General features: G+C 40.2%; 1 protein-coding gene across 9 annotated transcripts in view; it reads left to right on the top strand.

The window, feature by feature from the left end:
• CDKAL1 (CDKAL1 threonylcarbamoyladenosine tRNA methylthiotransferase) overlaps positions 1-23,594 on the top strand; it is a 421,562-nt gene that overhangs the window by 132,157 nt on the left and 265,811 nt on the right. For all 9 annotated transcript variants that reach the window (XM_075083912.1, XM_075083908.1, XM_075083916.1 and 6 more), the window contains 2 exons: positions 4,067-4,163; positions 14,537-14,585. In XM_075083912.1, coding sequence (XP_074940013.1) covers positions 4,067-4,163; positions 14,537-14,585 — 146 coding nt within the window. The remainder of the gene's footprint in view (positions 1-4,066; positions 4,164-14,536; positions 14,586-23,594) is intronic.

Below are 23,594 nucleotides of genomic sequence, written 5' to 3'. Positions count from 1 at the left end.
GCAGGCAGCCTTCTTCTCATTATTTTAACACTTCTTCATTATTTGATTTCACCAACAATGAGTTTTGGAGGAAAAAATCTGGGGGTCTGTAGGTATAATACTTGGTTTCACATATCTGGTACTAGAGCAGCGCTTTACAAATTGCCTGTTTCATGCTGACCAGTCTGTAGTTTCCCAGCTTTGCTCCTGGCAGAACAGGCTGCTTTTGGTTTCAGATGCCTGCCATGCCTTCCTGCACAGCTGGGATACCTTGGTGAGTCATAATGGTAGCTCTCTGAAAGCTAGAAGTCATTCACTGAAGAATCCACAGCTTATAAAAGTCCAGTGGGCAGCTCTGCTTATGGAAGGGGAAGTGAGCAGTGATGTGATGATCTGGCTTCTCTTGCCTCTCTTCTAGCAAAGAGCAAGGTAGCAATTACTTCCGATGCCACAGGTTGTTTTCCATTGGACTTAGCCCATCTTCTCTGCTTTCACTTCTTTTTTTTTTTATTTAATTGTTTTCCTTAGACTTGAACCTCAGGGAATCAGGGAAAGGTCCCTGACCTCTTTCCTGTGTTGATTCCACCTGAGTATCTGTGAGTCATCAAAAAGTGGTACAGCTTCCTGCACCGTCTGCCATGGTATCCAGCAGTGTTGCTATACACACAGTCCTGATGTAGGAATGCTTACAGGGGGCTCTTTTGGAGGGTGGGAGGTGTTTCTTTATCTTTGTCATTTTACTGATCACATTTTTTTTGGAGCTCAAAAAGTAAAACGTAGATGAACGATGCAACATGTTACATAAAATTGTGAGCAGAATATTCTAGTGTGGGCAGATTCCTAATGTGACAAATTGGAAGTGCACGTAAGCAAGGCAGAATTTTCTCCCCATCTTAGTTATATTCTCAAATTTGCTTTGTAGAAAGAAAAATCCATTGAACATATTTCATGAAGTCTGACAGTACAATTATAGTTGCAATGGCTATATCTATGCAATGGAGTTGCAACGGATTATAATCTATGCTCTCACTACAGATCTTGTATGAGTCCCCTACTGTATGCAGTACTTATTTTTCATGCCCCTGTTGTTTCTCACTTGTTTTTTTGTTCCCCACCCATTACTTAGGAAGTAGCTTGAATGATTCTTTTCTTTAAAAAAGAATTGCTCTAATTAAATTTCTATTCAGATGTATATCTTGCAAGTAGTTTTTAGAAAAGAGTGTATTTCTAGCAAATGTTTCCTGAGTCAATTAAATTGAAAGTTCAAGGTAAGGTTCATGTAATTGAAGAATATAAAGGGTGTCTAAAAGGGAAGATGTGTTTATTCATGCCACCTACTAGATTCAATGAGGTGGTATTCTCGTTACTATTCATGTTTTTGAAGGATAAAGGCATTTCTAATACTGTTGCTGTGCTAACTAGATTTCTGAGGAATAATTTTTGCAGCCTTTTGTTAATATGAGGAGGGCTCATTAAAGCACATTAAAAGGAGGTGACAATATAGTACTGGAATGCATATTTTGAGAAGTGATTTCTTGAAAATGAGGCAGAAATTTTCATAACTTCCTTACAATGATTTTTCATTTATGATGGGTTTCATGGAGTGTACATGTATAACGGATGTAATGAAAATTAACTATGATTGAAAATTTAGTTCTGACATTTCCACTTAATTGCATTTTAAAGCAAAAAAATCTCAGTGTACAAAATTCTTTATTCTGTAGAGACCTGTACAACTTTCAAAAAGTTAAATGAAGGCAATGCTTATTATGAAGAATATTCAGTTTAACTTTTTTCCCCCTAGCTCCAGTTATAGTCCCGGAAGACATGGCAAAATGTTAAAGCTGTGAAATAACATTAAAATGCCATTTAATGTGTCAAGGGAAACTTTGTTGGTTTTTTTTTTTTCCTCAGATAAAAAGACTTGAATGAAAGCTTTTTCTTCTGTAGTGCTCAAAGGTTTTCAAGTAGATGGAGACGGCTGTTGCTAGCAGCAGATTATACCAGATGCAGAGTTGCCTAGGGATGTGTGCTTTGTTTGCTGGAGACAGGTTTTATTGTCTTGCCTGGAGGCATTAGGTTGAGTCTGCTAGACTATATAAGTAGTGATTTTTATCCTTTGAGTTAGTGGAGTGTCACATGGTGCTGTGTGACATTTTTAGGTAATGCATGAAGTAGGAATTTTTTTTTTTTTGGATGTGTAGAAGTAGGTGACCTCTATTGAAGTTTTGCAAAACCCTTAAATATTTACCACTGACAGAAAAGGAAGATTGCAGATTTTGAAGGCATGTTGCTAGGTTCCCCGCCTAAGAAATATACTAAATTAGCATTTCATCATAGTTCTTTATGCACAGAAGTATTATCAAGGAAGAGATAAAAGGATTTGCATTTATATTATACACCTTAGCAGGCAAGTAGAGGTCCAATGAGACTCTGTATGGTCAATGTGTGAAGATTTCCTGAAAGTCCCACTACAACAAAAATGAATATTTTACAGAGATTTGCTGCGTTTAGATATGAGGTAACAGGCGTAATATGTTTTCCTGTTAATACATACTTGTCTGTGTATAGGATATTTAGGTTTTTTCCTTCAAAATACCTCATTTTAGTGTAGCAGCCAACACAAGGTATTCGGCAAAATGCCTTGTGATCTTTACTACTACAATTTGTGTGTTCTTGTGAGATTTCATTTGAGTTATAATTTGTAAATAAGTTTGTATTATGAGTATGAGGTGGAAATTGTGAGTAGTGGAACTGTGTCTGGTACCAGTCTGGTGGGATTTTATTTTTTAATTTGTTAAATTTGCTTTTGCTGGAGATCTCCAGATAGTCGGCGTAGCATCTTTGCACTTGTTCCACATCACTTTCTCTAGCGCATTCATATTGGGAGAAAGCTTAAGCAAGCTGAAGAGTATAAAGTTGTCTAAGCAATTGTGTATTTTGGATAAGAAATTTTTTTCTGAAAAATGTTATGACATGTCTTAGCCTGTTCCAATGTAACAGTAAACACTTCATGAATCCATATATTGCTGGAGAAAATATGGATTTACAAGGTTTCAATTTGACAGAAGTCTGCCAGGAGGTTGTGATACAGCATGCAACTGTGAAAGATAGTTCTTAGAGCAACCCGTAATATGTCAGACCTAGCAAATCTGCTAAAATTATTCAGTGCTTCGCTTCTTTACTGTTTTGCACATTAGAATGCAGTAGTCATGCTGGGTTAATGTGTTGATGAATGATCTTCAACGTTTAATGAACATAAGCAGGTTTTGCATCTCAGTGTTTTGTATGCAGCCGATAGTTTTGTTCAGGGCTTCCTGTAGTTTCAAGATTCAGTGATGGTTTGATATTCAGTGTTGAATTCAAAGTGAGTCAAAATATTACTAACAAAATGAACAGTCTTAACGGTTTAATCTTAGAAATTTGGTTTCCGACTTGGTGCTAAGGTAGCACCAAAGCTAAGGAATTATGTAAGTTAATAACCAGACAAATGTTTCTCTGCCAAAGGCAAGCATTTAAAGCTTGAAAATGCTCTATATGTTTTTAAGTAAACATTTACTTAAATGTTTTTAAGTAAATGGACATTTTTAAGTAAACAAACATTTTTAAGTAAACATCAGAAGACTGATTTAACTGGCCACTTCTGACTGGTGTTACATAAATTCTGAGCTACATACGTTCTGAGCTAGAGGTTCCCATCTGCATAGGCTGTCCCTTGCATTCGTGTAACTCCTCTTGAATTGAGCTTAATATCTCCATCTTTCTTGACCAGATTCTCTGCTGTCATTGTGGCAAATAAAGGTTAGCTGAAGTTGATTAGGGCTTTCACGGTTGTACTTTTGTCCAAGATGCACAGTGGTAACGGTCTCTGTAGGTACTCCCCAAACTAAGCCACGTGTGCTGTAGCCCGATAGCTTCGTAGGTTCTTTTGGCGTGGTGGTTTGTTTGGTTTCTGAAGTTCAAACGTGTTCAAGTTGCTTCTGATTTGGGAATGTTTTTTCGTTGTGGTTGCTTTCCTGTGTCACATGCATAATATGACTACTTTGAAATTGATTTTGAAACTAACATTCTGTCTGTCCTTCTTTAGGAAAGCCCAAGAAGGGAAGAAGAAAGTGGTTCTAGCAGGCTGTGTGCCACAAGCCCAACCTCGTCAGGACTACCTGAAAGGCTTGAGCATTATAGGGGTATGTGTCTCTATCAAATAGAAATCAAAGGTTTTCATAAATGTTTTCAATAGGTCAATGTATGCGTTGTTGCCTTTCTTTTGGAAAAAGCAGCAGCGTAGCTTGGTACCCCATTACTCTTCTTGCATTATACAGCACCTGGGCCTTCTTTCATCCAGGGTGATTTGGTTTGGTTGAGGCATGAGGGGAGAAGGAAAGGGATACTGTTGGTGGGACTGAGTTCCAGTGCCCCTTGTAACCTGAAAATATCCAGGCTTCATCCAGGATGGTGAAGATATCCGTTACCGTACTGTTTAAAATATCACAGTTTATTTGCTTTAAGACAAAGAAATACATCCTTTGTTAAAATCAGTGGGAAAAGTGCAAAAGGCTAGAGCATATAAATTACACGGGCACAATTGAGGGTTTGGTGGTTGTTTTTTTACTTCACACTTCTACGTAGAATGGCAAATGGCATTGATTATTTTGTTTAAATTTGATGCAGTCTGAAGAGTTAAACCCACCGGTGACTGAGCTGTTAACAGTTGCCAAGCTTTACCTTGAAAAGGTAACCAGAGGGCTTTCGAGTTCATTCAGTTAGTGAAGTGCCTTCAGTATCCTTTGGAATGAAGTACTACTGTATAATTGAATCACCTTTGTAAAATAGTAATGAAAATGCAGGAGTCAAAGCACAAGCTAACAAAGATTCTTCATTGTTCAAGCCTTTAGATTAAAACTGGATGAATTTGTAAAAGGCATCTTTGAGTTGAAGCACTGTCATTGGATTTAGCGTGCGAATTACAGCGAAACTGCCCTCTCCTATGTGAAGCCAGAGCAGATGACTGCAGCATTGTTTCTGCGTTAAAAATGTGAAGAGGTCAATGTGTTTCCACTTCAGTGTCATGAATTCACATTGAAACTAAGATTTTGTAGGAACAACAACAAGAAGAATGTTCCAAAGCTTTCACTTTCATTAGAAGATCATACAAGATGCACTTGTTCAAAGTAATTTTGAAGTAAAATAATAGTCTGTTTGGAATTAGGAAGAAGGTGGCTTCATTAACTGATTTATTGGAATTCTTTATAAAGATGGACTTGTGCTATTTGTATTTTTAATTAATGCTGTCACTCAAAATATTTTATCTCCCAGTTTTTTTCCCAGCTGCCATTCTCATCTACCTTAATGCCTATAAATTAACTCAGTGCCCAGAAGTGACATTCAAGGGCTGTAAAAAGCCACACTATTCTGTATAGATTATATTACATTGATAGTTACAGTTTAAAGGAAGAAAGAAATTTTCCATTACACTCTGCAGTCTTAGTTTACACAAATATGTGCAAGGGAACTGCGGTGCTGTCATCTCTAAGACAGCGATAAATTAAATGCAACTTACTCTGTGCAGCAGGTTAGGAAAAACAAAAAAGAACTGGTGAATGGATTTCCTCTTGGCTCAGAGGCAATGTAGTTATATGATCTGTAATTGGTCGTTGAAGTGAATATAACAATATCTACACATAGGAAGACAGGGCGGGGGGGGACGGAGTCACTATCCTTTGACCAAGACTGTAATTTGAGGTTTCAGTTCTGGTGAATGCAACTTAGGAAACTTGGGGACCTGAAGTTTGATCATTATTCTTCTTTCTCTCTTTTTTATTTTTTTTTAAAACATTCCTTTTTAGGTACCATGTAATTTCTGAAAATTAGCCGCTTCATCTTCATTTTGGTACCGAGACCCAGTGTTTAGTGAAAAATATTTGTGGTTTTGTATTTATTACAGAAAGATTTATGTTAGGAGATAAATTAGGCTGTTAATGCAGCGTTTCCAAGTACTTTTGAATTGGACCTGAAAATACCGAAATGTGGTCTTCACAATAAGGACACTGTCTTCTAACTGTCATTGCTGTGGTAAAATTTACTGTGCTTTAAGTAATAGATGCTGGAGCTCAGAAAGGTCTTAAACTTCAGGCATAACTGTTAGCAGAAGCAAAGCTAAGGGCAGCTATTGTCCATGTCTTCAGTTTGTATATATAAGATTTTCTTCTCCTTTTACAAAGAGTGTGTGTGAGGGGGTGACTGTATTTAAAGGATAAGAGTTGTTATCTTACCGTCGCAAAATATTTTTGAAAAGCAGTTTTGACAGAATTGAGAAAGTGTTCTGTTGGCAGTAGGATATTGATTCTGCTTTAAAATTTTAAGCACTAAGAGTACAGTTTTGGAAGTCTTGCTTTACCACCAGGTTGGTCTCATCTTCAGCTTGGCTGAGAGATACAGTTGATTTATTGTTGCTTATGTAAGTTCTGCTATTTTCTTATTTTTGTTTTTCCTCTTTTAAAGAACAGTGTTGTCTGAGAACATGGTTATTTACCAGCAATTATAACTCCCTTGGGGCAGCTTTATGAGGGCAAAGTGTGTCACAGGGCTCTTCTGCTTGTCTTGTTAGGATGGAGGAGGAAGTTGCAATGTAACTACCAGCGAAATTCTAGTAACTCAGGGCTTGTTTTGATCTGCACTTGAGAAATACAGGACTGAACTTCCACTGTTCTTTATTACTTGATTTGGGCAGGAGGGAAGGAAGGGCAACTTCATATCCCTGTTATCATTTGTGATGTTACTGTGCTTTGTGTTTCTCTAGTCATTGCCGCTTTTTTAAAAAATAATGTGGGTTGGGGCATTGCCATGGGCTGTGTTAAGGCAAACCATAACAAAACATGGCAAGGTAAAGGAGCTGTTTTCTGGAAGGGGGAAGCTCCAGGTAGTAATAAAACTGCCAGGTGTGAAGTGTCCATGAAACACACGATGCATTACATAGGCTCACAGCCATTTACACCCAGGCGGTTTCCAAAGCTTACTGCTTTATGTTTGGAGTAGTGTATCTACTTCAAACTCAAGCGCACATATGGTATTGCAAAGGGAAATCAACTCTCGTAGTTAGAGTTGTCCCTCACTTTTCATTTTAAGTTGCTAAAACGAAGGATATGTGACTTCATCTATGCTGATTGTTTTGAGGGGATTATAAGGGAAGGCAAGGGGGGGGACAAAGGGTAGTGAAAGACTTAGCAGACACGTTATGTTCCGGGACTCGCGAATGGCTGTAAGTAACTGTAGTGTTTCCTCACTTCCTGTGTTGCATGCAAGGGCATGCAAAACCCTCGTTCCCAGTGATAAGTTGAACCATTGGAATGGAATGGAATGAAAATTTCTTTGACGCTTGTCTGGAGTTTTAAGGTATTTAGTGTCCAGATGATGCTACATGTTGGGACCCCTGACGAGTTTGCTAAGGGTTCATAGGCAAGATGCTTCACAAGCCCCGTGTATCTGTACTTTGAAATCATCAGACCTACTGGACAAACTGAAAGCGTGGGGACTGATGCACCTGTGTATCCTGTTAATGGCATACAACAGCTCTGCAGATGAGTGCATCTCCTCACTTTCTGGATGAGAATGTCAGCCCCAATCCTCCTTCCTTCCCCATCTTTCCCAGTGTAACATCTAGCGTCAAAGTCCAGTTATCTGTCGTCATCTCCCATTTCCCAAGGGAAGAATTTCAGCCCATTCTGTCATCTGCACAAAATATATCCAGTGTCGCCAAGGCTGGCTGTAATCCCCCCTCTGCTGCTACGCTGCAAGTCAGAAGGTGCAGGTCCTGTGCATGGTAGTTACTGCAGGCTCTTTGGCCAGAGTTGAGCCTGAAGCCACGGCCTTAAGGAGAAACATATAACCATGCAAATGGATTTGCAGGGGCTCCCTGCATTCCCCTGACCTTCAAATAACCCTTTTTTGTGGCTGTTCTACTCTGTAAGACAAGCTTTAGGTAATTTAACGTCCAGTTTGAAACTGTCTAGTATGATTAGTGAAGTGCTGAACACTCCCAGTAGCAGCACGTCACTAGGATCAGTGCTAGAAAATAGATAGTTTGGTATAAGAAACGCTATAAAAATCTATAATTGGTGTACTCTTAACGTGCCTCTGTTCTCCATTTGTAAAACTCTTCAGTGAGCAGAGCTTTAACAGTGCCATTATGGAAGAAAATCAGTGTAATTACCAAGATGCCAAATACCTGTAGAGCCCTACCACTGTGACGTCCTAAATAAGAATGACATATTGTATGATATTTCTAATGTTCAGGTCATAAAAGTTTCAGTGATGTTTGCAAAACAGGTAATGATGCTTCCCTACCTTGCAGTGTTTGTAAGGTCAGACTGTGTTAAAGATTGCAAGCCTTTCTGCTGCCCTTAAGCTGGAGCCTTTCATAAATGCAAATATCCAATGTGTACTTCATGAAAGACGAATTTGATGGGGTTTTATTTTGAATGACTTGAATTAGCAGAATTTCTTGGAAAGTGTGCTGGAAGCCTGGGAACAAGTGCACACTGTTCTTCTATAACTCACGGCCAAGAATGGTTTCATGCAATATTCAAGCTTAGTCAGTACCTCTCAGCTTCTCGACTTTGGCTTTTGAATTGCCATGCTGGTATTCAAATATGATGCTTGAACCTGGGAAGTCAGGAAAGAATTGCAGTTAAGCACCTGCTTTTAAATTGAAAATTGGATGTGCAAATAAAAACTATGTATTTCCACAGCAGTTATGTACTGTCCTATGAATCAAAAGGTGTAGGAATTCATTCTTATCTAAATTATACTTAAGCTGCGTCAGTGTTTAGCAATGAAAATCAGTTGTTTATGTGCTTTTTTGGGGTAATCTGCTTCTCTTTAAAGTTTGTGCAGATCCTGCTCTCAGGTTGCCTTCCTAAACCAGAATATTGCCCATTACTGTGGTTGGTGTTGTCAGCAAAGGTTTTAAACACAGATGTTATCCCTCTGAAGCCAAAGTGGCTAGTCACATGCCTTTTGAAGTTATGTATTGAGGCCTGGATTTATGCTGCCTAAGTGCTGTAATTTGAGAGTTTGTTTTGCTCAGCTCCCTTTATGGTCAATGAAGATAATTATCTCTAAGATAATTTAGATTTTCAGAAGATCTGAAGTGACTTTTGAAGCCATGTAGTTCCCTTTTACTGGCTTTAGAGAGGGGATAGGCTGAGTGGGCTTTTAACATCCGACATTGCTGCCTAAACAAGGTGAAATGAAACTGAGAGCTGGTGAACTGGATTTAAAATCTTTAGGGTTACAAATAGCGGGTTGTAATTACTGAAGATTATTTTATCTATGTAGTAACCAGTTTGTTTCTTACCTATATGAATGAAAATCGGTGTGTAGGGTTTTCCCTAGATGAGAAAAAAAAGATTGTTTTAATATAAGTAGTTATGTGTATGTGTGTGTATATATATATATGTATGCTTGCTCCCGGGATGTTCATGAGCAGCTGAGTGCTGATGACATTTGCTTCAGCAGTAGCCTCATGCTGCGCAAGCAGCTGCTGCCGCTTCCTATACGGTGGGTACCCTGTCCTTGCTCTCTCTCAACCATTGGCTACGTTTTGGAGGTGTTTTCAATAAACATGAATAGACTTCAGTATTTCTGGTCTTAGTTCCTCCTTCACTAGCTTCGTGATCTTTTTTTGATAGTAACTTGCTGATACTTGATGTGCTTACACATTGCTTGCGTGACCTCCGAGAAATTTGTCTCTGGGAAACTCACTCACTGTGCCGGGGGGAGGTGCTGGGAGTAAATTCTTGAGTTGTCACTGTCATGTCAACATCAGAGAAGCTTTAACCTTCAGACCTCCTCTGGTGGAAAGACATTTCTGTCCATGCTGAAAGGAAGCAGGCTCTGGGGGGCAACTGCATTTGCCTTGGGGGAGAATCCCCTGAGAAGGCTGGTTGTGATGAGGACCCAGGTGCCATTTTTAACCAGCGGTGGTATCTGTGTCAGCAGCTGTGAGAGCTGAGACTCATTAGAGGGTGAAACCACAAACTTCTTGGCCAAAAGACAGTCACTCCTGGCAAGTGTCAGACATCTCATGCTTTGTCTCTGGTTCATTTTTATTAGCTGCTGGTTCTATCAGGTTAATCCCAGTTCCCAAGCAGAAACACGGTTGTCAGCCAGGTGATGTGCGTCCCTTGCAACCACTTTCAGGAAATGGCATGTCAGATGCAGGGATTATTCTGCCATCTTATGATTTGGAGACAACAGTGTGATGTATTCTACACTCACATGTATTCATGTGTTACTGCACTGAGAATCAAAAGAATTTGATGAAAACTGCTGATTTGTATGTCAAGATGCTTCCCAACTTCTGCAGTGATTTTTAAAATTTTTTTTTAAATCACCTGGTAGGCCATCTCTTCAGAGATAGAGAAAGTTCAAGGCACAATATAAGGATAAATTTTCTGAAGGAATTGAAATGCCCTCTTTGTAGGATTTAATCCTCTTCAAATGGGACCAGAATAACCTTTATCTAATAGGCAGTGGCATAACTTAGGAAAGCACGTGCACTGTGACAGTTGGCAAAGGGCAGCGTGCCTCTGCTATAAATGTGCTTCCTGCAGCTGACTCCATCTGAAATAATCTCTGCAATTAAGAGGAGAGAAAATGAATACCTTTTATCACATAGGCTGCCAGGAAGCCTTACGCATTCCCACCTTTCTTGCAATATGTAGTTGGGCCAGATCATTCCTCGGCTTCTTCAATGGTGCAGCTTGAACCAAATAGCCTTCCTCTGGTGCCTTGGATGCCCATGTAGCAGACTCAATTAAAAGGCAGTCTGTGTCCTCCAGAAAGTATTGGATGTTCATGAATTGCTTGTTTTCACAACCACCCTCTATGTTCTTATCATGGCTGTAGCCACAGAGAGAAGCCAGCAGAGGCTTCTCTCTCAGAAAAGACCATTGAAGACATTGGCTATCTTCACTAAAAAGAGCTAACTGTTTGCTTTTATGAAGTTCAGTACTTTTCACCTGGCTTTGATTGTAGGGGACATCTAAAGACCATCTCTCCTCTTTTGTGTTAGTCCTATCACTTCAAAAAGATATTGGTCCAAATGTCTTTCCCATCCTCAACGTGCATGTCTGTCTGCACTCACAGATCACCTAGTGTGGGACTGCAGACACTATAAGCATGTCTCTGGGCTGTTTTACACCTATAGGCTGTCTGTTGAATGTGATTGTGACAGTGCAAAGAGAACTGGGGGACTTTAATGAGAAATGGACCATGTGTGCATTACTATACTCCTTTTCCTGCTTACTGCTGCTTAGTTGGAGAGCTCAGGGCTTCTGTCTCTCAGTGGAGTGCTGGGGTGTCCTGGAAGGTGCATGGTTTGAAATGTGACTGGCTCACATTTGCATGTTCAGGGGTGACCTGTAGCTTCAGCCCCAGCATGGGTTGCCTCATGTCTTCTTGTGTGTATGAGGGCTGGGTACATATGATTCCTGAGCTGTACTCATGCCTAGCTCTGATCCCACCGGCAAGGCTCAAAGGTTTTTCCTGGTCTTTGTTTCAACTCAAGCTTCATGCTTTGATTCAACTCTTCTTTTTCCTTGCTTTTTGACCAGCCCATGTCCTGCTTTGGCTACACCTTCATCCCAGGATCTTTGCCTGTGCTGTTGTCCTATATCCATCTCAACACAGGCTTCTGCGTCAGCCCTGATTTGTGGTGGTTGGGGTCGGTTTTTTTGTGTAGTCTTGCTCATCTGCCTGCTCCAGTCTGCTGTTAGCTTTTGTTCTGTCCAAGTCCTAATGGAGAATGATTTGTAATGGACAAAAAGTCCACCATGTACATGCTTATGCTAGAAACAAGATTTCACAAGATATGTGGAGCCAAGTACAGTGCACAGACTAACATCCAGCAGTAATGTACACACTGTCAGTCCTGAAGGTTTGGTTTATTGAGACTCATTGTAAAGAAATGTTGAGGAATGGTGTCCTTTCCCTTCATACACCACTAAGAACTCTGAAGGCTCTGCGTTTCATGGGCCTTGCGATGCCTGTTGGAGACATTATTGGGTCTTTGCTCAAGAGGGTTTATGGTTACCTTCGATACCACTGCAGGACAGAATTATCCATAACGAAGTCTGATGTGGGGAAAGGAATCCTGCAGGTCTCTGTATATCCAAGAAAATTTCATTACCATGAGTTTGTGATTTTTTTTCTTTTTTTCCCTTTTTTTTTCTTCCAAACATGAATCCTCTAAACCTTTTCTCACTCCAGATTCACCTCAGTTTTACTAAAATACTTTTATCTTCATAAATGAAGATTGGAAGCACTCCATATTCTTGAGCAGCTGGGGCTTTAGCCAAACAATTTCCAATAATTTCAAATTAAAAATATTTAATGTGGGAAATAATGCATAAGGCAGAATAAACATCCATTTCTAGTCGCAGATCTCATTATCTCTCAGACGTATCATTTTAATTACTTACATGAGCTGTCTTCTTGACAGACATATTCAGAATTATTTAATTTATCCAATAAAATGAAAATACAATATACTAGTTTTTTCTTCTGTATCTTTGTTTAACAGGGGGTTTGGAGCTATGCAAAAATTATCCAGATGTACAATACAGAAAGTAATAGTAGGTGTTTCAGGTTATGAACCAACCAGGTTTCTTTTGTTTTAAAATCATTATGAAATTTAACAGTTTAGTATTGAGCTATGTAGCAATAATATTTTAGGCAAAGTATTTGGCACAGGCTGTTCTCTGTATTTAAAGGTGTAAATGTGTACACTTCTGTTTTCAGGTTGCATTTTTTATTTATTTTTAAAAAAATAAGTAGAAAGTCTATATGTAAGTATCTTGGGTCATAATTTTTAAACTTCTATCTAAAAGGGATATGTAAACAAATATGTAAATACATGTGTGTTCCACACAAATGCTACGTGTGCTTTCTTTACAAGTAGATTGCTAAATATTGACATATATCTATAATATCAATGCTTGTAATCCATAAATGTATTTAAATATATATCTTTTTGTAAGATTATTAAAATGCCAATATTAGAGATACTTTAAATAACTTAATTTCTAGAATTAATAACTAGTATGCTGTATCCAGAAATCTGAAGTGGCAGAAATTTCTGTTTAGAAAAGGCTGTATTTCAAAAGGTTAAAAAAAAAAAAGTAGTTTTACATGGATTCAATCCCACCCCCAGACAAGAAAACCAACAGACTCCCACTGACTTTAGTTGGGAACTCTAGATGAGACACCAATTACAGATCAGCTTTTTTTTAGCTGCTATTAGACCAACTAGAAAATGAATGTGAAATAGAGATGATTGTGCAGACGTGTGTTTACAGGAAATGACAAACTCAGTGGTTTAAGGGCACAGAGACTTAATGGCTTTGATGCAAGGGATCCAAGTTCCAGGCTCCTTGCTGCAGACCAGGTTCTGCTCCTGCAGCCTCTGCAGCTTGTGCTTTTTTGCTTGCCTTTGAAACAAAACAGAAAAGACACTCCAAGGAAATTATATTTCATATAATGTACAGCTTAGAGAAGCAATGTTTGAAAAGGAATGTTGTGGGAAAATTAGAAACTCATTTAAATGTGCAAAGTAGGGCTTTCTGTACTTGGCTTTCCTGCCATATATGTAAGCATATATGTGCATATGTAGTGGACACTACATAGAATATGCAGTTTGGATGAAAGCTGGAGGAAGAATCTCAACTTTAAGAATTTCTGAATCTTTAATTTTGTGGTGTTAATGCTGATTCCTTCTACTTAATATACTCAAATCTCTATATTGGCCATTAATTTTAAATAAAGAACAATCTGTCTAATACCAAATAATTGAACTATTTGTCACATTATGGGTGAATTTTGGCAAATGTAACAGTAAAACACAAATTTGTTGTCTTTGCTGGAGATGCTGTGTCATGGTAATTAAATTTTATTCTGTCTTGTGAAAAGCATTGGGGCTTTCCCTTCCATTTTCAAATACTGCCTGCAGCAACTCCCGGGCAACGTCTTGTTCCCTGAACCTTGACCACCGTATTTTTAATTTTTTTCCCATGTTCCAGTGTCTTTTCCCTGCAATACTTCCTTAATTTTCTCCCTTATAATCTGCCCTCAGAATATCCTGGGCTGCTTGTTACGTTCTCTTCCATCTACTATTTTGGTGTTGCGACTGGGGAGAGGGAGCATGTAAGGGCTGTTTGAGCCACCCAGGTGCCGACTGCTTGGGTGACTACTACCTTTCCCAGACCATGAACAGCAGTTAAGGCCTGAACTCTTTTCTATGGTCCCTCTTTTCCACCAATTTGTTGATTTTTGCCGAACTTACAGGAACTTGCTATTCCTGAGGACAAAATTTGGTTTCAGTTAGGCAGTGAGTTTTAAACTTACTTTTGGCAAATGAACCGAGATGAAAAAAACTGGCTAAAAACCCAGCCCCAAACTCTTTACTCCCCCTTAATCCAGAAGAACATGCTTTTGAAAGAAGTTTATATAAAATATGTCCAGTTCTTGACTACTTAGATATTGACCTTTTGACTTTTTTTAGGTTCAGCAGATAGATCGTGTAGTAGAAGTTGTGGAGGAAACTATTAAAGGTAAGCATCACACTCGAAATAATTGCAGCTAGCCTGAAAGATGTAGGCATTAGCTAACAGAAGTGCTGCTGTTATGTTCTTTATCAATCTAATGCTTGCTTTCTCCTCTAGCTAAACGTTTGGGCAGTGCAATACTTTGCCATATACGCTTCGTTTAAGTGGTAATTTCAGAGATCTTTTCTGGCAGGAGCTCTGTGGCCTGTTGGGTTCATAGGTAAATGATTCTGGGGAGACTTCAGGAAATAATTTAAGTTGCATCAATGTAGGCGCGTGTAGAGTACTGGTTAAAGTTTCTGTGCTGTCTTGATTCAGTGCTATATCTCTACTTTCTTGCGTTTAGTCCTCTCGTGTTTTCTTCTCTTCAGATATTTTGGCTCACTTCCTTGAGCTTTCTTCAGCAGGACAGATAAATTATCTGCTGGTTTAATGTTCTTTTGTAAGTGTGTTCCTTGTTCTCTCTGGCTGTGTTCATGTGTGTGTACACGCAGTACTTTGCAGTGAAGGGGGGAAAAGACAGTATTGTTTCTGCAGCCTGACTAGTAAACATTTGCTATTAAATAAATACATTTGTCTCGGTCCTTCTGGGTTACCTAAGTTTGTCTCCATTACTTATCAGGCCATAAAAATTACTGTTCCATGAAGCTTTAAATTACAAGGTTTAGTTTAATTGGCTGTACTTTCAATATAAACAAATGTCTGGTCCACAAGACATTGCCTGTAACTTTTAACGCTGGAGTATGATATTTTTGGAGTACAGCATGGAAGCGTAGAAACAATGCAGAATTTCAAAAGGAAAAAAAGAAGAGCTTCTATCAATGAATTGTGTAGCGTGGTGAAAGGCTTCTAGAGTTGTGGGTTGAAGGCCTTAAGATTTCATCTTGCTTTGAATGCTTTAGAAAATGAAACCTGTACTCCCAACCAAAACATCTCCCTGTTTGTCCCTACATTATGGCATCTATTTTTTGGGGGTTCAACATACTGTACTATACAAACAGAGAAGAAACATACTCAGCGTATTCATATTTGTTATTAAATAAACCAAACTGTTTTCCCAGAAACATCATAGTGGTTATGACAATGTGTTGGAGATGGGGATGCTTCATGATTTTTACAACAGTACAGTATTTCAGATCCCTGTCTGATTTTCCTGACTTTTATTTACCCTTAAGGGTGTAAGATGATAACCTGGGTCAGCATGTCCTCCCTTTACAAAAATGGGCTTTGTAATATTTATACTGACCCCAGACATTACTGCTTTTTCAGTAACATAGTTACTCAGGTTATTGTGACTGCATATTGTAGGACAACAAAGAAGACAATCTATCTAGTAGAAAATGCTAAAATCAAGCTTTTCATTGAATTGATTTTAAGATTGCATTTTACATATAGGTATAATTCTGGAAGCTAATGTTCGTAGTCATGTTAAGGAACATTTAAATTAAGAAGTGTGAATTGCGGGAAAGATTTTGATTCCTTTCTAGCTTACTATAAGTGATTTAAATAAAAAGGAGTAAGTGGGCTGCTGAATTCCATACACAGTGCCGGTTCCTTCAGGGATTTCTCAAAAGGTAATGGAGCACAGGATTTCTGAAGTTTTATTGGAAAAGATGAACAAAAAAGACTCCCCAGTGCAAGAGACATATGGACATACTGGAGACAGTCCAGTGAAGTTACTAGTGATAGGACAAGAGGAAATGGCCTCAAGCTGCACCAGTGAGGTTTAGGTTGGATATTAGGGAAAAGAGTGGTCAGGCACTGGGACAGGCTGCCCAGAGAGGTGGTGGAGTCACCATCCCTGGAGGTGTTCAAAAAACGTGTAGACATGGCACTCCACGGCATGGTTTAGGAGACATGGGGGTGTTGGGTTGATGGTTGGACTCGATGATCCTAGAGGTCTTTTCCAACCATAATAATTCTATGAAATACGAAGGGGTTTCTTCTAGCTTTATTTGTCAGTCTTAAGGGCATTGTCAGGAAACCCTCTTCAGAACAATGTAATTCTGCTGGTTCAAGAGATGGTTTCAAGAAGTAGATCTTTACCTCATCTGTCTGAAAACAGAATGACTGTCAGATCCCAACTCTCTGTTGAGATAAAAAGGCTTTACCTTTTTATCCTTCTCCATCAGAAAATGGAAAAGAAGGATGCTCATGTTTATTATCGCACTAATAGCCAAAAGAGAATTTTTAAGAGACGCTGTGATGTCTCATTTTTATATCACCCTGATTTTCATCACGAGTCTTATGGAACTTAGACATTTCCTAATTATCAGGTAAACTATCAGGTAAACAGTCACTGCCAGAAGTTATCTGTAATAACTGTGCAGTATTTCTGTGCAGGTCATGTCTGATTAATATTTATGCTGTGTCCCAAGATGTATTTTAACTAGAGGCATTTTTAGGTACTTTTACTGTGATATTGTAACTTATAATCTGAAGCCTCTGTACTGCCTACTAGAAGCTAGACAAATTAATTTGATCTTAGCCTCAGAATTAGTTTTGTCAAAGTGACAGCCACAATCGTGTAGCCAGAGTGTGCCAGTCTTCATGACACACAGAACAGTTTCATCACGCAAGGCTCTCTGATTTAACAGTTCAGTAAATCTTGCTTCACCTGCACATTACGCGAATTATAAGACAGAATTATAGCAATTTTTACATCATTGGGGCACCCTTTTCCACTCATGTGCCTAGTTTCCTGGTAACATGTTTTGATGACATAGCATGTTAGGAAAATATTGCTAAGGAGTTGCGGTGTCTGTGAGCTAGGAGAAAACAGGGCTGTAACTGATGTGTGTTCCATCATTAAGCAAAACTTCTGTACAAAATTCAAAAGCTGTTTGGGCTATATAGTATGTCCTGATAAGACGAAGATTTGTCTTTACTGGGAGCCACAGAAAGCCTTTATGGGGATTGCTCAAGTCAGCATTTTATGAACCACTTTAAAAGCTGTCTTTAAAAGAAACACACAGTATGTGTGTACAAGCTTGGACACAAACAGTTTACAGTAGGCAAGATATTGTATTTATTCTGTAATATAAAGTAGAAATTTTAACTGCTTAATGTAGAAGTTCTGCTTTTTGTGCTTTTGAATTTAGGTTTTCAGAGATTTGTGTCTCTGCCCCCCTTTCTAGACATGCTAGGTCTCAAATCCCATGTTGTTAAAGCTTTCTGGGGATGGGAGGCATGGAGCCAGAGTATTTGTGTACAGTCTGCTTTTAGCTTAGGCCTTAGGGAGGTGAGGGACACAGGTTGAATTTAGTCCACATTGTGTCTGTCTAACGCTTTCACAAAACCCAGTTTTACAATGGGTCATTAGACTTGATTGTAAAAAAAACAACCGAAGGAAATTACTTCAAGGCTAAGCCTTTTATACTTGACATAACCTTTCTTGATTTCAGTCACGTTGACCTGTCTGGTGAAGTTGCCCATCTATTCCCAGTTTAAACATTAACCAACATTTGCTAACTGTGAAATTGTCCTCGTGTGGTTAGTAATTGTGGGTTGTTGATAATTGCAGTGTCAGTCTCTATGAAAATGAGGAGATAAATGGTACCTATGTTATATATAGGCCAAAGTGTAGAATTTATACTGGATTGCCTACCTTAAAGTGTGTGTGTTTATGTATGTATATGAATGCCAGTATATGAAAGTGTTTGTATGGGCTGTTTGATTTCACTATAATCTGCTGATAACAGTAGGTAAAACACTCTTCAATTTCTGTGTTTGTGGGAAGAGTAGCCTTGACTTAAGAAGCTGATGACAAGCCAAACGAGGACTTAAAAATTTGAGGAGTCAGGAGTTCCTTTTTGAGGAAAAGTATCATTTGGCTTCCAGTCAGGAAACTGACTGTTTGTGCCGAAGTGCAGCTTGAGGAGGGTCAGAGGGAGGGTAGTGGCCTCACCGAGTCCCTGTTTCTGTTTCTGCGTACTTTGAAAGGGCATAGAAAGGGGGGACAGTTTTAGATGCGTTGTTTTATTTATTTCACTGTGTAGTAGGTTGACCTTGGCTGGCTGCCAGACCCCCACCCAGCTCCTCTCTTGCTCCCCCTCCTCAGCAGGACGGGGAGAAAATAAGATGGAAAGGCTCATGGGTCACGATAAGGACAGAGAGATCACTTACCAGTTACCGTCACAGGCAAAACAGACTTGACTTTGGGAAAATTCATTTAATTTATTGCTGGTTAAAAATAGAGTAGGAGGGTGAGAAACAAAGAGAAAACTATAAAATTACCTTCCCCCGCTCCCCTTCTTCCCAGGCTCGGCTTCATTCTTTCATCCCAGACTCCCCTACCTCCTCCCTCTGAGTGGTGCAGGAGGTTGTGGTCAGCCCATTAGAGCTCCTCTTTGCTGCTCCTGCTTCCCCACGCCGTTCCCCAGCTCCAGCCTGGAGCCTTCCCACAGGGTGCAGTCCTCCAAGAACTGCTCCAGCGTGGATCTTCTCCAGGGGACACAGACCTTCAGACACCGTCTGCTCCAGCGGCGGTCCCCCAACAAGCTACATGCGGTTACTGACAGAAACCGTGCTTCTGCACGGGTTCTCCATGGGCTGTAGCTTCCTCAGGGCATATCCACATGCTTCAACATGGCTGGCCGCAGGCTGCAGGGGGACAACCAGCTTCACTGTGGTCTTCTCCAGGTGCTGCAGGGCAATTTCTGTGGGGGTGCCTGGAGCACCCCCCTCACCTTGGTGCTTGCAGGGCTGTTTCTCACACTTCTTTCCTCACTGCCAGGCAGCATTTTGTCCTTTCTTACCCAGGCTTTCCCTGAGGCCCCCACTGGTGGCTGAGGGGCTCAGCTGTGCCCTGTGGTGGGGAAATCGGAGCCAGCTGGAGCCCCTGGCTGTGTCTGGCATGGGGCAGCCCTTCTCCACAGACACCCTCTGTACACTACTATGTCTGTAATGATCTTTCTAGGTAGCAGAATTGCCTTTTACACTGAGATTATTGAAAAGTAAAGATACTACCAGCAAAAATTGTGCGAGGGCTATCTGTATTTGACAGACTTAAAAAGGGTGTGTGTGTGGAAATCAGGTTTTCAATAGGCAGTATACAGAACTACAGCTTGTTAGTAACTTGGTGAAATGGTCATGGTTAAAAGATTAGATATAAGGAAGAAATTATTCCCTATGAGGGTGGTGAGGCACTGGAATAGGTTGCCCAGAGAAGTTGTGGATGCCCCATCCCTGTAAGTGTTAAAGGCCAGGTTGGATGGGGCTTTCAGCAACTGGTCTAGTGGAAGGTGTCCCTGGCCATGGCAGGGGGGTTGGTACTAGATGATCTTTAAGGTCCCTTCCAACCCAAACCATTCTATGATTCGGCATCACCCATTTGTATGTATATAATGCCAAAGTAAACAGCACGAAGTGGTAAATGTCACACTCTGCACCTTTCTTTTGTCCCTGGATTGGAAATTCTGGAGCTATTCCTGTGTGGAAAGAGTGTCATTACAGAAAGCAGTAGCATTTTATTTTTCTTTTGAGAACTACTTTGACAACAGGCGTTGACTTATGAAGGACCTGACTTGAAGGTATCCCACCTTAGAGTTTTCAAATGAAGGGGTTCTCGCTCAGGTGAACGTTTCAACCAGAGCACCAGCTTGAATTGTGATTGCCTGTTTCTGACTGCTTAGGAGAAGTGTGAAGGAATGAGTTCAAAATGGTAATACCATCTTCTGTCCCAGTATCAATTCTGGGAGTTTAGCTTTGTAGACTGTAATTTAAAGAGAACAGTAGAGCACAATGAGGAATATGCAGTAATTGTGGAGAAACTGCTTCTGCAAAGACAGATTGTAATTGCTTTTCTAAAACATCAGTAATCATGCGCTCCACATAAAAATCTTATCTGCTGGGGCAAGAGACTTCTATTGCTGTCAATCGGTTTCTGTCTTACACTGAAGTTTATTGCAGTGCCTGTTAAAATGCATTTGGGCGTGCAGTGACTATTGGGTGTGTGAGACAATCCAGGATTTTAGGTGGCTTTTGTAATTATTTTTCTCAACGTAATTATTTAATTGATTTGGTTTAGAAAACTGATAGAGTTGACTACCCCTGTTACGATTGTCATTGTTATGTCTTTATTTTGTAAGTAGTTCACAGAAATTAAATAGGAGGTAAATAGTGCTGCAGAAAAAGAAAACAAGCAGTGAGAAGAAAATAAATTTAAAATCTTAGTAGCAAAATTGTGATTAAATCATAGAATGAATCATAGAATGCTTTGGGTTGGAAGGGACCTTTAGAGGTCATCTAGTCCAACCCCCTGCAATGAGCAGGGACATCATCAACTAGATCAGGTTGCTTAGAGTCCCATCCAGCCTGACCTTGAATGTTTCCAGAGATGGGGCATGCACAACCCCTCTGGGCAACCTGTGCCAGTGTTTCACCACCCTCATTGTAAAAAAACTTTTTCCTTATATCCAGTCTAAACCTACCCTCCTTTAATTAAAAACCATTACCCCTTGTCCTGTCACTACAGGCCTTGCTAAAGAGGTTGCCCCCATCCCTCCTATAGTCCCCCTTTAACTACTGGAAGGCCGCAATAAGGTCTCCCCACAGCCTTCTCTTCTCCAGGCTGAACAACCCCAACTCTCTCAGCCTGTCCTCGTAGGAGAGGTGCTCCAGCCCTTGGATCATTTCTGTGGCCCCCCTCTGGACCCGCTCCAACAAGTCCATGTCCTTCCTGTGCTGTACAGTTGGCCTTCTGGGCTGCAAGTGCACATTATTGGCTCATGCCCAGCTTTTCATCCACCAGTACCCCTAAGTCCTTCTCCGCAGGGCTGCTCTTCAATCCCTTCATCCCCCAGCTTGTACTGATACTGGGGAGTGCCCCAACCCAGGTGCAGGACCTTGGTCATTTGACAGTGGCTTGTTGTTAAATGAGCCTGTGATGTGCACAGAAAAGATTACATTTTCTTCTGGACCTGTATGTGCTTTTTTCCACACCTTCAATGAATGACCATCTTATAGCATCCCTGTTTTTCTGTCCTATTCACATTGGTTAGACTCAACTGGGTTTAGCTCTGTCAGAGAATCCTCATGGCTGGTAAATGCAGAGTATCAGTGCAATTTAGTTATCCGTAGCAAGAGTAATAATAGATGGCAAAGGAGCAGAGATGAAAGTAAAAGCTTGATTTTGCATACAGTCTTGCATGACAGACTCAGCTCAGTGCTTAGGCTAAATTTTTTCTCTTCAACCTGCACACCCCGAAACATTAGGCAAGTTTCTTGTACTGCTGCAGCTGGCTCTGACAATCCACCCTTCAGCATTTCCCTTCCTCAGAACGCAGTCTGTTTCATCTGATTCAGAATTCATTTTCCTTGAAAGTTTCTATCCAAAATCTCCCGAGGTTTGAGCAGCATCCTTGATCCTGATCAAATGTATTCCTTCAGAGAGAGGTGAGGACAGCAGGTCAGGGGAACTCTTCCTGTAGTAGATTTTTAGTGTTGTCCTTCTGAGCTGTCAAATTGTAGCTAGCATTTTGAGTTTGAAGCAGATTGAACGTTTAGTCAGTTTTTCAGAAAGACAATAACATCACATGATCTCAAAATAAGTAGGGTAAAGCTACTGAATCCTGAGAAAAAAGAATAGTACCTTATTAGGGCATTTCAAGTGCTTTTGTTGTGAGAGGGGAGAGTACTGTGGGTATGTCAAAAATGTTTTTGAATGCTTATACATGTGTTCTTAATCTAATTCTATGAAATTTTGATATGAACAGTAATTCCTTGTTAATAGTTACCTCCTTTTCTCTTTTGCTAGTTACACACTACCTTTCTAGTGCTTACAGGTATTGTTATGATTGGAGGGTGCATTGGAGAAATACCAAGAATGAAGAGATATTGTATGTTTAATGGAGAGAAAGGGATGAATGAATTTTAGCAGCCTGAGCCACCTGCAGAGCTTTTTTTCTGAAGTTTGTGAACTGCCTCACTGTATTTAACTTTGTTTTTGAAATTAAATAAAATTAATTTTTAAAAGACCCTGTCTTCACCCATGTGACACATTCTGGAGTCTCTCGAAACAGAATTGTTGTTGAATGGTAATTGCAAGTGCAAGGCTTATTAGATGTATATATTTCAAGCTAGTAACGTATGTGCTGTATGCTTGTAACTACAAGCTGGTATCTGCACCTTTCTCTGAAGCTTTATTGAGTTGGCATAGGGTGGAAGGTAATCTTTCTATGAAAGAGTTCTGAATTGCAGAGACTGGATCAAATATGCCACCTGCTATCAGCAGCCTGATGGGACTGGCTGTCTGGGCCAGGGCATGCTTTTTCCTGTGGTGCTGTGACACACAGGGAAAGATCAGTAATTCTGACAGCATTAGTCTGAATTCTTCCCTGTCATATAATGGACCCAGTTCCTGCCTACACCAGCTGAAGGAGGATTTGGCTGTTGCACAACATCCCCACCTTTGCTGACCTAGAGGATAATTTATATTAATTGCTTGCCCAGGAGCAGGGCATGTATCTTCCAGTTAGATTTGCCTTCTCTTTGCTCCCTGTATTTACTTGAGCCAAGAAATCTCACAGGTGATACTCAGGGATGCTTTGACTATGTAGCTAATGTGGTGCTGGCCAGCTGGGGTTGGTTTGGGTGGAAGCATTCACACAGGAAAGCCCTGAGCCAATTAGTATCCTTGTTGTTTCTGCACTTGTGTGTGTCTGGCATTATGTGATTGCTCTGGGGAGCTCAGGAATTCCTTTGCAATCAGTCATGTCTGCTGTGGGATGGCTTGTTTGTGCCGCAGGGCAGGGAGAAAAGATGGGAGAGGAACTTAGGGTCTGTCCTTGCTACATGTTGGCTGCTTCCATCAGAGGTAGATCAGGGCTTGGGCTCTAAGCCTGCCTATCCACTGCGAGCTCACCAAGTCTGGGTTTAAAGCACCTCCAAATTGAAGAGGTTTGGGCTCAAATATGAGCAACAGTCCAGGTTAGCTGTATAGTGTCTTAGGCAATTTGTGTTGCATCCTTATATTTCAGATGCTATTTTTTCTGTTACTTCTGCCAGAAGATTCAA

Source organism: Phalacrocorax aristotelis, chromosome 2, assembly GCF_949628215.1.
Source record: "Phalacrocorax aristotelis chromosome 2, bGulAri2.1, whole genome shotgun sequence".
NCBI lineage: Eukaryota > Metazoa > Chordata > Aves > Suliformes > Phalacrocoracidae > Phalacrocorax > Phalacrocorax aristotelis.
The sequence above is the reverse complement of the archived record's forward strand: the minus strand, read 5'-3'. Positions and strand labels throughout refer to the sequence as shown.